General features: G+C 38.5%; 1 protein-coding gene across 1 annotated transcript in view; it reads left to right on the forward strand.

The window, feature by feature from the left end:
* Window positions 1–15,603, forward strand: part of LOC102789304 (retinal-specific phospholipid-transporting ATPase ABCA4-like) — a 42,808-nt gene extending 27,205 nt beyond the window's left edge. The window contains exons 26-47 of the mRNA XM_087831319.1: window positions 1,845–2,005; window positions 2,269–2,393; window positions 2,498–2,596; window positions 3,489–3,770; window positions 3,987–4,019; window positions 4,143–4,248; window positions 4,339–4,413; window positions 4,681–4,850; window positions 6,190–6,367; window positions 6,490–6,605; window positions 6,808–6,955; window positions 9,463–9,586; window positions 10,374–10,503; window positions 10,643–10,763; window positions 11,460–11,522; window positions 11,802–11,908; window positions 12,605–12,746; window positions 13,036–13,170; window positions 13,463–13,566; window positions 13,762–13,854; window positions 13,997–14,246; window positions 14,730–15,603. Coding sequence (XP_087687445.1) covers window positions 1,845–2,005; window positions 2,269–2,393; window positions 2,498–2,596; window positions 3,489–3,770; window positions 3,987–4,019; window positions 4,143–4,248; window positions 4,339–4,413; window positions 4,681–4,850; window positions 6,190–6,367; window positions 6,490–6,605; window positions 6,808–6,955; window positions 9,463–9,586; window positions 10,374–10,503; window positions 10,643–10,763; window positions 11,460–11,522; window positions 11,802–11,908; window positions 12,605–12,746; window positions 13,036–13,170; window positions 13,463–13,566; window positions 13,762–13,854; window positions 13,997–14,246; window positions 14,730–14,846 — 2,879 coding nt within the window. The 3' untranslated portion in view covers window positions 14,847–15,603. The remainder of the gene's footprint in view (window positions 1–1,844; window positions 2,006–2,268; window positions 2,394–2,497; window positions 2,597–3,488; window positions 3,771–3,986; window positions 4,020–4,142; window positions 4,249–4,338; window positions 4,414–4,680; window positions 4,851–6,189; window positions 6,368–6,489; window positions 6,606–6,807; window positions 6,956–9,462; window positions 9,587–10,373; window positions 10,504–10,642; window positions 10,764–11,459; window positions 11,523–11,801; window positions 11,909–12,604; window positions 12,747–13,035; window positions 13,171–13,462; window positions 13,567–13,761; window positions 13,855–13,996; window positions 14,247–14,729) is intronic.
* Window positions 15,604–15,914: the final 311 nt, after the last annotated feature.

Consider the following 15,914-nt stretch of genomic DNA (forward strand, 5'->3'; position numbering starts at 1 on the left):
TGGCTAACTAAACTATTAATAAATAGTATGGCTAATTCATAGACTGCGGCTCAACTAAGTCTTAGTTGAGGAAGAGATGAAACATGCTAAAATTACTAATGAAAGTATGGCTAACAGTTTTTTTTAAACAACAATATTTGGACATGGAAAGATAAAAGCTTGTACAAAAGTTGGAATTGTTTCCTGAGAGTACAGAATAATCTGTTAGTTATTGATTTACAAGAAAATTAGTCTAAAACAGCAAATTTTTAGACAGAATGTTGAACTAGTATCCTAGTTGCTATGGACGGGGGATACAAGTAACTGATTTAATGAGAAACATAACAAATTTAAAGCAGATTAGAAACATTATAAGATGAATTCACCTGAATATGAAATGAAAAATGTTGATGATAAAGGGTTTTAGTCCACCTGACATGATAACCCTGAGGTAAATCAAATTAGAAAATGATGAAAACTGTTATACACTGCTGTGAAATATTTTTGTCCCGTGTTCTGATTTCTTATTTTACTGCATATTTGTCACAGTTAAATATTTCAGACTTTTTGAATATAAAGACAACCCAATTAAATACGAAATGCAGTTTTTAAATGATGATTTTATGTATTAAGGGAAATAAACTATCCAAACCTACCTAGCCCTATGTGAAAAAATAATTGCCCCCTGACCTAATAACCGTTTATGTCACCCCTGCATTCAAGTGTTTGCAATAACTGGCAATGACTCTTTCACATCACTGTGGAGGAATTTTGGCAACTTTAAGATTATGCAAAGAATCTCAATCAAATTTACATAGAATACCTTTATTTTTATTACCTGAACCATTCAATGATGGATTTGCTGGTGCTTTTTTGGATCGTTGTCCTGCTGCACAACCAACATGTGCTTCAACCTCAGGGGACAAACTGATGGCTATACAGTCTACTTGAGCATTATTTTGTAGAGAGCATAATTCGTGGTTTCATCAATTATGGCAGGTCATCCAGGTCCTGAAGTAGCAAAGCCGCCATGAAAACCCTCAAAAAAGTTCAGCTTTTGTCTGGTCTGTCCACAGACAAAACGCTTGGAGACCATCAAGATATTTTTTGGTATTAGATCAGCCTTTTTGTTCTTTTTTGGTCAGCAGCGGTTTTCACGCTGCAGCTTTTCAGTAGATGCCATTTTTGCCCAGTCTCGTTCTTATTGTTAAATCATGAACTCTGAAACAAGTGAGGCCTGAAGTTCTTGCAATTTCTTTGGTAGGCTGGCGACTCCTGGGAAAGTGCACCACAGTTCACTCAATTTGCACATAATGGTGCTCACTGTGGTTCACTGGAGTCCCAGTTGTGTTGTTTTTTAAAATCTTTCAACCCACTTCACTTTGTCAAGTGTATTCTTGATTCAACAAGAAATTAATAATTGATCATTTATTATTTACTCTTTGTCTGATATTAAAATTAGTTTGATGATTTCAAACATCTAAGTGTGACTGCAAAAAAGTACTATTCGAGCTCAGAACATGTTTTCTGTGACCATTTAAATCCTTTTGTGTTAAGCCTCACTTAGCTTGACTGGCCCAGGTACAGGCTGCCTTAGTTAGAATTTAGTGTCTGTTTTTGCTGCTTATATGCTCTTTTCTATTTATAGTGCTGCATCAGATTCATATATTTACTCGCATTCATCCATTTGTGGTATTCAGAAAATATATTCATAATCCTCAGAATACTTGCCTTGCTCAGTGGATTTGAGCAGTAACACTCATTCACAGCCTGTTCCCACATGCAGATTAGGCTGTTCATCTACAATGCTTTGTTTTCTGTAGATATGGTTTTAGTGCTGCTTACTGTTTTCTTGTTGAACACAGAACATAATGGAGTGAACCCCACCAACCAGTCATCGGACAGCAGTGCAGGAAAGGGCTCCATGCAGGTGAAAGGTGGATTTCTGATCCTGAAACAGTTCCATGCTCTGCTGGTAAAGAGGTTTCACCATGCCACACGAAGCCAGAAAGACTTTTTGGCACAGGTACAGGATCTCATAAACATGGGAATGACGTGATGAGTGAAATGGCTTTGTGGTTGCATTGTGTGGAGCATATAAACTGAATAGACTGGTGTGCGTTTCTTGAGAGACCCATTTGAATGAATTTGACGGTTTTAACAGATACAATGTGTTTATTGAGAACATTTTTAGCCAAATTTGTTTGGATGTATCTGTAAAAGTGTCCGCTTATTTTGCAAAACATTTTCTAAACTGTTGTTATTATGCTTGTGACTGTTTGATTCCAGATCGTCCTTCCTGCCAGTTTTGTCTTGATAGCACTGATCTTCACCATGATTGTCCCTCCTTTTGGAGAATATCCCAGTCTCACTCTGAGCCCCTGGATGTACGGACAGCAGTTCACCTTCTTCAGGTGTGAAGGCTTTAATAAATCTTTCAGTTACATGTTGGATGATAGATATTTGCTTTTTTCTCCGATTTAATTTTCTTCTTTGTATTTTTTCATCACTGTATTAGCAATGAGAGGCCATATGACCCCAAAATGAAACACTTTATAGAGCGCTTGCTAAACCCACCAGGCCTGGGCACGCGATGCATGGAAGGAGAGCCCCTAGGGTGAGCATTATGACTAGAGATAACAACACTCCTTCTGCTACATCTTAGAGCACTGATGCCTATTTTCTTAGGGCTCATACAATGCCAGGAAACAATATAGTCAAACAAACACATCTTTAAACTGTATCCATATGTATTTTTTTTAATAGAAGCAAATCTGCAGAATCTGGATCTGGAATAACATTAAACTCATTTAAAAACATAATATTCAAATTTGCTGTCAAATACTTTAACTTTAAGCTTCATACTTCCGTTTTGACTTATGAATCCAAAAGACTCAAAATCATAACAGTCAGCTCCAAGAAGTTTGGAAGGAAAACAAAAAAAAAAAAAGCAAAAGCAGTGAGAACAGAACTTTTTTTTTCAGTACAATAACAAGTAGCATGATACAGGGGAGTCCCGAATAAAGGTGGGAGGTAGTGACTAGACCACTCAATCTCTAGATGCTGCTGGCGTTGAAATAGAATGAGCAGATGGCTGATGGAGACTTCGGATGAGACTCCAAGGACAGTCCGAATGAGCTGGGTGTAGGGAGGAGGAGGGATGAAAGGCACAGAGAGATATTACAATGAATTTGAAAAGCAGGAAAGTTTTGGAGAGCATAAGTAAAGTGGACAAGAGCTGCAAAATTAAAATTTAGAATTTTGACAAAAATGAAATAATGAAGAATTTAGGGCAGCAAAAAAAACCTTTATTGAACTTCATTTAAATTATTTATTGGAGAACTGCAAAAAGCAAAAAAAGCTTCATTAAAAAAGAATAATCCAGTGGCTGAATAATATACAGTGGATGGTTAAAACTACAACTAAGTATATACAGTGCATAGATAGTAGCTTTACCACATGAGTGATTTTACCTTTGCAGTTTAATTTCTTCACTCCTCTCCCTCCAGAGTTCCCTGCAGTAACAGGACCCCAGAGTGGGAGTATCCTGATGTCTCCCCAGTGGTTAGCAACATCTTACAAAGTCCTGCATGGAACCAGAGAAACCCATCACCTTCCTGCCAGTGCAGCACAAGTAACAAACTGACCATGATGCCCATCTGTCCAGATGGTGCAGGAGGTCTGCCCCCTCGCCAGCGACTGGAGCCAACGGGAGACACAATGCTGGATCTGACTGACAGGAACGTCTCTGACTACTTGGTCAAAACCTACCCCAGCCTTATTAGAACCAGGTGAGTTTTAATGTAGTTGTAAGCTGTACTCAAAAGGTAAAACCAGGTGGATTTAAAGAAGAAATACAAGTGTGTTAAAAACCCTCACAGAGATGGAAAATATGTCCTAAAGGAAATTAAAAGGAGAAAAGGTTTAAGGCAAAACAAAAAACAAAGAGCTAAAAAAAGAAAGGCAAATAGCAAATAGTAATGATCATTCTCCATTTCTTTTCACAGTTTGAAGAGCAAGTACTGGGTGAATGAACAAAGGTAACAATTTTATTTCTTTGTTTAATGTTTTTTTTTTGTTTTGTTTCCCCCATTTTTGGGGAATGTGTTAAAGACATGCTGATGTGAGGAACTGTGATGTGAGTGGAAATCTTCTGTCCTCAGATATGGAGGTTTGTCAGTTGGAGGGCAACTCCCCATCCTGGATGTGGACCCTAAAGACATCCGGAACGTTTTTCATCAGCTGGGACGGATGCTCAACATCACTGGGGTGATTATTCTTGTGTTATGATTTACAGATCGAGTGTGCAAGTTTGAAATAAGTCAATAAAAATTAATAATAATGAACTGGTGTCTGCAGGGTTACTATAGCAGACTTGCCCTGAGGGACATTGGCACTTTCTTACGATATATGGAAAGTGAATTCAATATAAAGGTAGGTGTGCAGCTTGATAGTAGAGTGGGTTTTTCTACAAATAGCAAAGTGGCAGAAATGACTGTAAACAAAAGCAGTTTGACAGTCTAATACTTTGCTTCTGTTTTACAAACCTTTCACTTTCTGATTGATTCCTGTAAGTTAGCTTAAATGTTTTCCACTTGTAAATTTATTCTGAAGACTACATTTGCAGATCCTCTATGTCGTATAACAGGCTGATCACACAGTTGCGAGATGTGCTCAATTAGTTCTGTTCTTCTCTGCCAGGTGTGGTATAATAACAAAGGCTGGCACGCCATGGTGGCCTTCATCAATGTGGCTAATAATGCTATTCTGCGAGCCTTCCTACCCACAAATGCCAACCCTGTAGAGTTCGGGATCACTGCCATCAACCACCCACTAAACCTCACTAAAGAGCAGCTTTCTGAAGTCACTGTGTGAGTAATAACTGTAGTTTTTTCTTTTTTTAGCTGTGTTTAAATGTATGTGTTTGTGTAGTCTGTAAATCAACCATAGACGGTATAAAAGATGGACATAGGTAGAAATCTGTGGGGAAGTGCCTTAAACCTATGATCTTTTCTAATGATCCACAAAGTGAAATGCAAAAAGAAGACTGATTGCCTATATATGACTAGCACATACAGCATATTATTATACATACCATATTTAATGACCCCTGCTTTTCACTTGATTTACTACTCCCTAGTGACTATAAACATTTTCCTGGTGGCTTTACTGTCTCAGTTTCTTATTTATCAAATTTCATTTTCATTTTATAAATTATGATGCCATTTAATTTAGTCACATTAGTGTAAATTGGACAGTAAATCAGGATGCGATTAGGGACAGGCTCCGTCAAATTCACTTCTTACTCATCACGTCTTACTTACTTACTCATCATTTTTCTCTTATTATGAAAAGAAACTGAACAATCAGAACCTAAATGTGCAAGTTACTGTCTGTGTTTCTAATGTTAAGCTGTGAAGTATCACATTATTTGGATTTAGCTTAATATACATGGGCTGTCTTTTCTGTAGGCTTAACATATCTAGTAAGTTCAAGTACTGGGCAAAGGTTTCAGGCCACCTTTGATTTCTTTATATTTTGTTTCCAATGAGCCAGAAGTTCTTTTAAAAGTGATCTTGAGCAATGCGTTCTGAAGCTTTCTGACGGCCTTTGAAAGATTTTCTTTTTCAATCATTTTCAGTTCAGACTTTGTAACTGACCATTTTCAGAGGAATATATTTAACCACTTAAAACTGACTTATGAAACATTAAATCATAAAAAATGCACCTAATTCAAGGGATGAAGGAATATTGTAACAGAAAAATTGGCAAAGAACCAATTTGAAGTTGTATCTTTTAGCACTTTGTTACTAGCAGCCTGTCACAAAAACACATCATTTGTTCCCATTTCTTTAGTTCAATCTGTAAAAATGCCAAAGAAAACAGAGTTTTATTAGTGCAACAATACAGAACGTATTGTTGCACCAATAAGTTGAATCCCAAAGATTCACCTTATTGTTGATTCAAAGATTGTCCTCCACTTCTCCAGAAAAAAGGAGAAATGTGGTGTGGCTCAAGACTTTGGCACAGTACTATAAAGATATATTTATAGCCAAAAATGCTTTTATTTTTAATTATCTCATTATTAATTCTGAGAAAACCTAAAGCCTCAAACCATTTGTGACTTAGCATGGATTCAGCATTGTTTTTAGTCTCTTAATAACAAACCCCAGAATATACAGAACTGACTTCATCTGCTTCCTCCATTAGGCTGACCACTTCAGTCGACGCCGTGGTGGCAATCTGTGTTATTTTCGCCATGTCCTTCATCCCTGCTAGCTTCGTCCTCTACCTCATACAGGAGCGCGTGACCAAAGCCAAGCACCTGCAGTTCGTCAGTGGGGTCAGCCCTGTAGTATACTGGGTGACCAACTTCTTTTGGGACATGGTAAGTGAAGCTAGACTGGCTTAAGTGAAATGTAATAACTGTATGTTAATATATCCTATATCAGAGCTATTTTTCATAATATTAGATTTCTGTCTTCTTACTCACTCTTCATGTTTATCTAGATGAACTACACTCTCAGCTCTGCAATGGTAGTTGGCATTTTCATGGCTTTTGACAAAAAGTGTTACACATCACCATCCAACCTGCCAGCACTAATAGCACTCCTTTTGCTCTATGGGTAAGCTGTTGTTTACTTTAATTTGGTTCAGTTTTGTTGTTCTGTTGCTTTGGTATAACAAGACAATAACTGAATAACTAAATAATTGACAAAAGGTTAATAGAAAAGTTCAAATGAAAAGTACAAACAAAGAAAAAAATATTTTTAATTGAGAATTTTTAAAAAATATGTTGGTTTTTGTCTTTTAATCTCTTGCCTTTAGGTGGTCAGTGACACCCATGATGTATCCCTTGTCCTATATATTCAACATCCCGAGTACAGCGTATGTGTCTCTGTCCTGCATCAACCTGTTCATAGGCATCAACAGCAGCGCCATCACTTTCATCCTGGAGCTGTTTGAAAACAATCGGGTATGCACTGATTAAAAATCATGTAGCCTTCTAACATTTCGCTGCACTTAATGCTTATTTGAATTAATCATTACATCTTACATTATGTTTTGCATTTGCACAGTTATACTCGCATTCCAGTTCAGCTTCACCAGTAACTACAGGGCAACATTTTCAGTGCTATTACTTTTGGAATGAAGCAGCCAATGTTTTACAATAGTGAGAGAACATTTGAAAGCAGAGAATATAATTTTTGTGAAATAAACTGAATAATTCATGAAAAGTTAATAGATGGTGGTTTGATGAAGTAGCAAAACAGGATTCTGAATGATAGGAAACAGGACGAGACCTGTAAAGTCTAGACACTGGAGGATGAGTTGGATGAAACGGCAGGTGATGGTTTGATTGGGGATCAAAGACTGAGGTGATTTGAGTTTGAAAATCGGAAGTAAGATTGGATCAGAATTCTTCAGTGGGAAAGGAGATAAACAGAAGAGCAAGAACAGACCAACACATGAATGCAGAAAGACATGAGAACACAAATGTTCCTTATTAAACTCACACAAAAGCTTTTTCATAAAACAATACAGTGATAAAACTGTCACCAAACAGTATTTTGTAACAGTGACTGTTTATATTCTAAAATATTATAATACAGCATTATTATGGTGTCATAATATCTACTATATAATATTATTATATGTATTGTAATATCACTGAGTAAATATTATGGTCATTTTATTCTTGCTCCCTGATGGCTGCATGAGTAAAATGTGTTTTTAACCATATTTTTTGAATACATGGCTGCTGATGTTTACCAGCAGGGACAGAATGATCAGAATTAGGATTAGAGTCAGGGGAGTGCTGTTGGAGAGTATATGGCTTTTTAGCACCATAGCAGGAAAGCACAGGTGTTACTCATGACATTAGGTGCAGATCTATACTAAGTCAGGACAATGTGACAGTTAGCTGGCACGCAGAGCACTAGAAGCCTTACACTGAAGCAGTTAAGTGGAATTTCTCTTTTATAAAACAGCTATATAGTAGGTGCTTACACAGAAGCTGATCAATTGTTTGGCACAGCTGGGGAAGCATGAGGGAAGTTAAGCTGCTGGTCTGCAGGGCAGGGGATAACTAATAACTGCAGGGCTTTTAGACTCCTGATTGACAGTTTGGTGTGAACATATAAGTCGACCACAACAACTGCCAACACCTATGCTGGCAAGTGGAAAATAAAGGAAAAAGAGAAGCAGAAGGAAACTGAAGTTGGAGGGAAAGGGCACATATGTGCAGATGTGCTCTCATCGTGACAGGTGACTGCCTGCTCAAAAAAAAAAAAAATGGAGATTGTCCTTCCCTCCAGATGGTTCTGTCCAATGCACATCTGTACACAGCTTCTCTCATGACATATGAGTCATGAGAGCAGCTGAAGGTCAAATGGGCTATATTTTTGTTGCCTGATATTTCCAAGGATTTCAGAGAATTTGTGCATTTCTATGGTGAAAAAACTGTTTGCTTTCTACATGAATACATTTAAAACCCATTAAAAGATTAATTGCTATATTTTAGACTTATCTGTGTAGGCAAAGCAAGACATAAAAATGATCACTGGAAAGAAAGAGGTTTTATTTCAGCGGAAAGGAAGTATCGCTTTCTTAATTTCTAGAGTCTTGTTCTTTGGGAGAAAAATAGGAAACAGCTGAGGAAGGCTGTTCTTATATCAAATGTGCAATTAACATAAGAAAAGACATCTGCTCCAGTGTCAAGCATGACTGGGTGGTGGGTCTACTTTGAAGAAAATTTCAGCAACTTTTTAAAGTTTAACAAGGAGAAACTATGTTTATACCAATTTGATTTGGGAGCCCCTGGTTATGTCTCCCAAGTTAAATTGGTCCAGGCGCAGACCTAGCAATTCAGACAACCCCTAGAAAGACAGAAAAAAGAAACAAATGAACCTCACCTGGACTATGGATACCAGAACCTCGGCCTGGAAGAGTGACAGCCAGACCTTAGCTTGTGGACCTTATTGGGCCTTCTTTGTACCCCATCTGTGGATTCCACTGTTCGGAAGTGCACTTGAAACCAGGATAGATGATCGATTTTGTAATCATCAATCTCTGGCTGTATGTTGTGTGAACTCAGGTGAAAAGAGGGTGAAATGTCAGCTGATTATCACTTATATGAGGTGTTTTGGGAGGAGAACCTAGAATAGACACAGGACATGCTAGAGAGATGTCTCTTGGCTTGAAAAGCTGGAGGAGATGACTGAGGAGAGGGAGGCCTGGACAGTTCTGCTTAGACTACTGCCCCCATGACCTGGATAAGTGGATGAATATATTTTAGGTCCTCAACTTTCCCTCAAAACCAAAGTAGAATATTTGCATTTATATGAGCTGTTCATTCTTAGAACATCTGGTGCATTTCAAATGTTTTTAGAAAAGATGTTGCAATTATGTGATATATTTTTATATTTAGATGTTTGAGGTAACTTAAACTCAATGTGTATATGTGTGTTTCTGTGTGGCCAGTCTTTGCTTGTGTTCAATGAGGGGCTGAAGAAAGTCCTGCTGGTGTTCCCTCACTTCTGCCTGGGACGGGGGCTGATAGACATGGCCATGAACCAGGCTGTTACTGATGTGTATGCCCGCTTTGGTATGTACTGTGTACCTATCCATCATTTTAGCTGATAAAATTTCATACTGTGTGATTTGTGAAAATATTCAAGCAAACTTTTACAAAATTGCTAATTTGGGTTCTCGCAGTTTCTAGTAGTTTGTACTCTTAATACCACACTGTAGTGTCACGGCTGGGGTAGCAGACGTGTGGTGTTGAGAAGGAGGACCCAAGATGCAGGCATAGACTGTGATGCGAGTGAACTTTATTTACACGAGTAACAAAGTGGCAAAAACAGGAAGAGCAGAATGGGGAGTTAACAAAACCTAAACTGGGGAAAACTAAAGAACTAACCTGAAACCATAAGAACGCGGAGTGATGAACCGGGCAGAGAGACACAGAGAAAACACAGAGTTACACAGATGACATGACCACAGGAGGGAAGCACAGCTGATCCTAATTCACATAATGATAGGAAGACACAAGCTGAACACAGTGAAGTCACACATGGATCTACAAAGTAAAACAGGAAGTATACACTGACGGAACAAAGAACGTGAAACTGACCGGGAGCATAACCCGTAACCAAAGAACTGAAACATCCAACCCCAAATACATAATCAGAATACCCCCAAACATGAGATAATAATAATAATAACAATAACAACAACAAAACGCTGGGTCACCGACTCAGGACCATGACATGTAGATCTTATAGGCTAGATTAAGCATAGTGTTGTACCATCTGTACTGTCTATGCATAAAGTACCCTTTCACTCACTGAAAATTGTAGTAAATTTTGAGTTTGGACCTCATCTGTTTCCAGGTGAAGATTACACATTGGACCCTTTCCGATGGGACTTTGTGGGGAAAAATATTGCTTTCATGGCAGTGGAAGGCTTCGTTTATTTTATTCTTAATCTTCTGATCCAGTACAGATTCTTCCTGGACCACTGGTAAGAACACAGCTAAAAGCACACTAGCTTAAAATTTAAATAAACAACAGTAACTTAACCATAGGGTTAGAATTTAAAGCAGAGGAGCTCTTTTGCACTAGAAGCTTCAGTGCTGCTGATTTTTTTCCAAACCTCCCAGGTTGTCAGACTACAAGCAGAGTCCTGCACAAGATGAGGATGATGATGTCGCAGCAGAGAGGCAGAGGATTTACGATGGAGGGAACAAGGCTGACATTCTGCAGATCAGGGACCTCTCTAAGGTATACATTTTATTCAAACGACTAATTTCATATTTATTGTGATATTTCATTGCGCATTTTGGATTATAAGACCGTATGAAATAGAAGTTTCAAGGTTTCTTCCAGGCCAGTTTTGTTAATTTCATTTTCAGTTTCAGAATTAAATTTATTTCCAGACATCCTTTCATTTGTATTCACATCAGCATCCAGTTAAATGAAAAATTAAAAAAAAGAGGGGAAGGCATTAAAGGTTAGTATTCGTGGGAACATTCAGAAAAACTCCAGTGGGATAAGTACTGAATACAGAAAAGGTCGCCACACATTGGAATTACAGCTCCCTTTAATTTCATTAGCAATGTTTCTACCAGCTACAAGTCTCATCATGCAAGTGCCTGAAAAAGAAATAAAAGTTGTGAAATTCAGATTATAATGCAAAACAGCCCACAAATAACATAAGTAAATCCCTCTATGGAGATGGAGCAGGAAAGAAGCTGGGAGTTGTTTTGTTTTTGTTTGTGTCTCAAGTAACGCGAGAGTGCTTTCCTGATACCAGAATCATAGAACTTTTCTTAATAAATATTGGATAGCAAACTTAATGCAGTGCTAAACATGAATTTAACTATTTTCCCAAAAAATCCACCACCTTTTTTAAACATAAATTCTTATTGTTCGAGCAGCACTACACAACTTAAATGTCTCTCTGCCTTCTCTGCACAGACGTATGTGGGCAGGAAGAGGGCAGCTGTGGACCGGATTTGTGTGGGAGTCCCTGCAGGAGAGGTAAAGTCACTGAGGACATTTATATTGAGACCTACTACTCTTTTCTATTTGCTGTCAGTTTTCTCTTTCTGCATCTCTTCAAATAAACTGACAAACTGATTTGGCATTAGAGCATTACAGCGGCACGGTAACACGCCGCGCAATTTGCAGTTCTATATTTATCTCTTCCAGTTAGTCTAATCAAGCTTGATCGAATATGATGGAATATGAGTTTCATTCTATATAAATGGGAGTTTATTTAAGTGCATTCATAAGCCTGTTTGCGTTTTTTCCTGTTAGTGCTTTGGTCTCTTGGGAGTAAATGGAGCTGGGAAGACGACAACCTTCAAAATGCTGACTGGTGACACTGATGTCACCTCTGGAGAGGCTTCTGTGGCTGGTTACAGGTACATAAAGTTTATTTTAAAAAATGGTCCCTGGATAGTAGAACACAAAATCTGTTCAGGCCTGCATCAAATGGAATTTATTTGAAAAAGAGAAAACTTTGCTCTTGGTTTATCCAGCACACAGTTCCAGATGAGTGAAAACCAGAAACAGTTCACTGAATAAGACAGTTTGAATACGGGAAGGTCAACCTGACATTACCTGTGTGTTAACACCATCAGACTATTAAACTCATCACTGTGATACTCTGATTGGGGGGGAAAAACGCAGCCTAGGAGGGCTTGAATAACAATTCGACTTCAAAGTCTAAATTCTCATTTTGTCAAGGAGTTTCATGCCAGTTATTTGAAAATTCACAGTTTTCCCCTCAGAATACCTGCTCAGTTAAGTGGAAAATGTCTTTGAACAAATATCTAGGGATTCAAAGAATGTGAAGCACTGATGTGTCAAATGATAGTAATTATTGTCTGACAAATATGGGCATTAAATTAAATACACTTGACAAGAAGATTAGGTAAGCAATGTTTTAGTCCCTTTCTATTGAGAGGAATCAGCTTCTGAACTTCTTCGGATAGCTTTCTTAAATAATCACTATAGATCTGTCCCTTCTGGAATTGATTGATGTTTTGTTATTCCTACCATGTTAGGTGCTCCGTCAGCCCACTGCACTGAATTGCATTGTTTGTCCTGTTTTTTAGCATCTTGACAGAGATTCTGGATGTGCACCAGAACATGGGCTACTGCCCTCAGTTTGATGCCATCGATGAGCTTCTTACTGGCAGGGAACATCTCTACCTTTACGCTCGTCTCAGAGGGGTGCCCGAGTCAGAGATCCCCAGAGTGAGTTGGACTCCAGCTGCTTTACATATCGAACAGGCTAAGGATGTTTTTTACTCGGCTAATCCAGTGACACTTTAGTTCAGCAAAGCAGTAGAAATCTGCTTTGTTCATAATGGTCTTGTTCTCTTTTTTTAAAAATATTTGCCCATTCTTCTTTTCTGTACTAATTTTGCTCATGCATTTTATGATATTTTATGAAATGCTATCTTAACGGGTGGGTTGTCCATTATAAAAGATCACTGTTTTGGATTCAAGTAGCCAATAAAGATGAATCTTTTTCTCCATCTAGGTTGCAGAGTGGGGCATTCAGAAGCTGGGTCTGTCAGAATATGCAGGCCGCTGTGCGGGGACTTACAGTGGAGGCAACAAACGCAAACTCTCCACAGCTATCGCAATGATTGGTTGCCCGGCCCTGGTGCTGCTGGTGAGTTAGCCAGTGACGCAAAGCTCATGAGCCCATTGTTTGGGATTTTAAATTTTTATGCAGGGATTTATCAATGAAATGCTCTATGAATCCAGATGGGAAGCCATATGGGTTCAGTCAAGCCTGGCCTCGAATGTTTTATACACTGGCAAGCAACTGTGCAGATCAGTTCAAATTGGCATAAATCTGAGATCTTTGCCATATGCTGATAAAGAAAAGGTTTTGGTCTCTGTTTGCATGGAATTATGTGCTCGGAGATTCAAGTTGGTTGTTTCTGGCTCTGTGCGTTTAGGACGAACCCACGACAGGGATGGATCCCCACTCTCGACGCTTCCTGTGGAATGCCATCATGAGTGTGATTCGGGATGGCAGGGCCGTGGTGCTAACGTCACACAGGTTCGCCTAATAATGAAATTAAAATCCTCTGGACACATTTGCTGCACCAGCTGACCAAACGGTTAACTGTTGATGAAATCACATTTGCATTCACTTGATTTCGCCACAGAGGTCCATGAAACGATGATGCATTGCTCATAAACATGAAACAGCAGCAGTAAAAATAAAGATGGATTATTGTTGTTTTTTTACCAGCATGGAGGAGTGTGAGGCTCTGTGCACTCGACTGGCCATCATGGTCAACGGAACCTTCAAGTGTCTGGGTACCATTCAGCATCTCAAATACAAGTAAGACATATTTTGTCTGTTACTATTTAAATATATAAGTGGTCATTTAGTCACAGTGGCAATTTCTAGCTAATATCAACTAATGATAAGAGCACATAAGGAAACATGTTGAATGTTTTGATGCTGTGTTTCCTTCATTTAGATTTGGTGATGGCTACGTGGTCACGATGAAAATCAAGCCAGCTAAAGCAGGCTTGTCCCCAGAGCTGGAGCCTGTCGAGAGCTTTATGGAGACCAGTTTCCCTGGCTGCGTTCAGCGGGAGAAGCACTACAACACGCTGCAGTACGAGATCGCCTCATCCTCCCTAGCGAGGATATTTCAGCTGGTGGTGGCCAATAAAGACAGGCTCAGCATCGAAGACTACTCTGTTTCCCAGACAACACTGGATCAGGTTGGGATGACATACAACAATGAGAAATGACACTGTGTTAATAAAACGGAAGGCTATTTGTCCCATGACAAGGAGGCAATAACTGTCAGCTTCCTCCGGACATAATAACACGCTGCATTCATAGATGAAAATATTCAGTCTTTAGGTTGCAATTTGTGTCATTTATAAAGAGTACATAAATAACTAAACATATTATGCATGTAATGGAGTTTTACCATGAACAGCTAGAACTTCTCTTATTTAAACATATTTCATATAATAGCATGGTTTATTTAAACATCATCTGTGTATACACATCTTCCCCTCCATAGGAGAGATTATAGTTGTTGATAAATATATTCATAATCTGCTAATAACTGCTGTTGTAAGCCTGACATTTAAATATCACTTATGTATAGCTGGATATAAATAAATTGTGATTCAATCCTATGCATTATAATTTATCACTTGCGTTAAAATGTTGGCGCACTTTCGGTTTTTCAGGTGTTTGTCAACTTTGCCAAGCAACAGGCTGGAGAGGACGAGGAGTTAACGCTACATAGACGAACAGCAGGTGGAAGAAAAGACATCAAGGTCTCACCGGTTAAGAGGAAAACATGAAAAAGTCATGCAAATGTAGAGGTGTTACTCCGCAGGACAGTAATATACTGTAAAGCCACACACCGAAATTCAACAACTTTAAATGTTTTGCTAGCCAGCTGTTTTTTTTTTTTTTTAGACCTGACCTGTGGAAGAGTTCGCTTCTCGAGCTACAGTCAAGCTTGACAAGCTCTTGCCTGCAAGTGGAGATTCGTCTTACACAACTTTTAAAAATCAATAATGTCTGACACATTGCTTTGACCTGACACTTTCCAAATTACTTTAAACATCAAGCTGAACAAAAGATTCTTCTGGAAAAAATTAAGTTTTTTTTGCTTAGACTGACTGGCTTGTATAAAAGTGTACATATTGTATGTTTAATGAATACACTAACAAATACCCTGTTAAGCATTATTTTTATTGTCTATTATAATGAACACCTGTCACTTTTATATATAATATTTAAATGAAGACTCATGCAATGTATTGTTGAACTGTCTAAATGCAAAACATGTTTACGATTGCTTCTGTTCTTGTCAGTATTTTTTTGTTGTAATTTTATTACTTTTTTCTGCTGTCTTTTACATCTACGTGCTTTGTCTCCTTGTGTCAGTACAAAATAGCACAATGTTTTCCTCTTGGGGAAAAAAAAACGTATAAAGAAGCATAGCAAGGCTGAAGAGGGAATCTATTTTGCAACTGACATCTGTTTAACATGCTTTCCACATGCTCTGTGCAGTCCTTTCTAGCTGATTTGCACTTCCATCAGTCACAAATAAAGGAGTTTCATGAGCTATATATGAAGTGTGGTGTAATGTAAATGTGAAGTGCTGTATTTCCTATTAAATATTTCAGCCTTCCCGTGCTTCTTTCAAAGCTCCTTGGTGTTATGGTGGGATGCTCAAAAAGAGGAACTGAAAGGCTTTTCACATTGCTGACCTACAGTGACTCCACTGACCTCCATCCTAAAGCTAAGGAAGCAACTACGCAGATCAGTTGAGTCAGTGGCTACGAGACGGCTTTGCATCGGGGGCCAAGGCGACACTGTGCTGAGTGGCTTGTCACAACCTGGATTTTTCTGACACATAG

The sequence above is a fragment of the Neolamprologus brichardi genome, chromosome 18, assembly GCF_056152115.1.
Source record: "Neolamprologus brichardi isolate AB-2024 chromosome 18, ASM5615211v1, whole genome shotgun sequence".
Classification (NCBI taxonomy): domain Eukaryota; kingdom Metazoa; phylum Chordata; class Actinopteri; order Cichliformes; family Cichlidae; genus Neolamprologus; species Neolamprologus brichardi.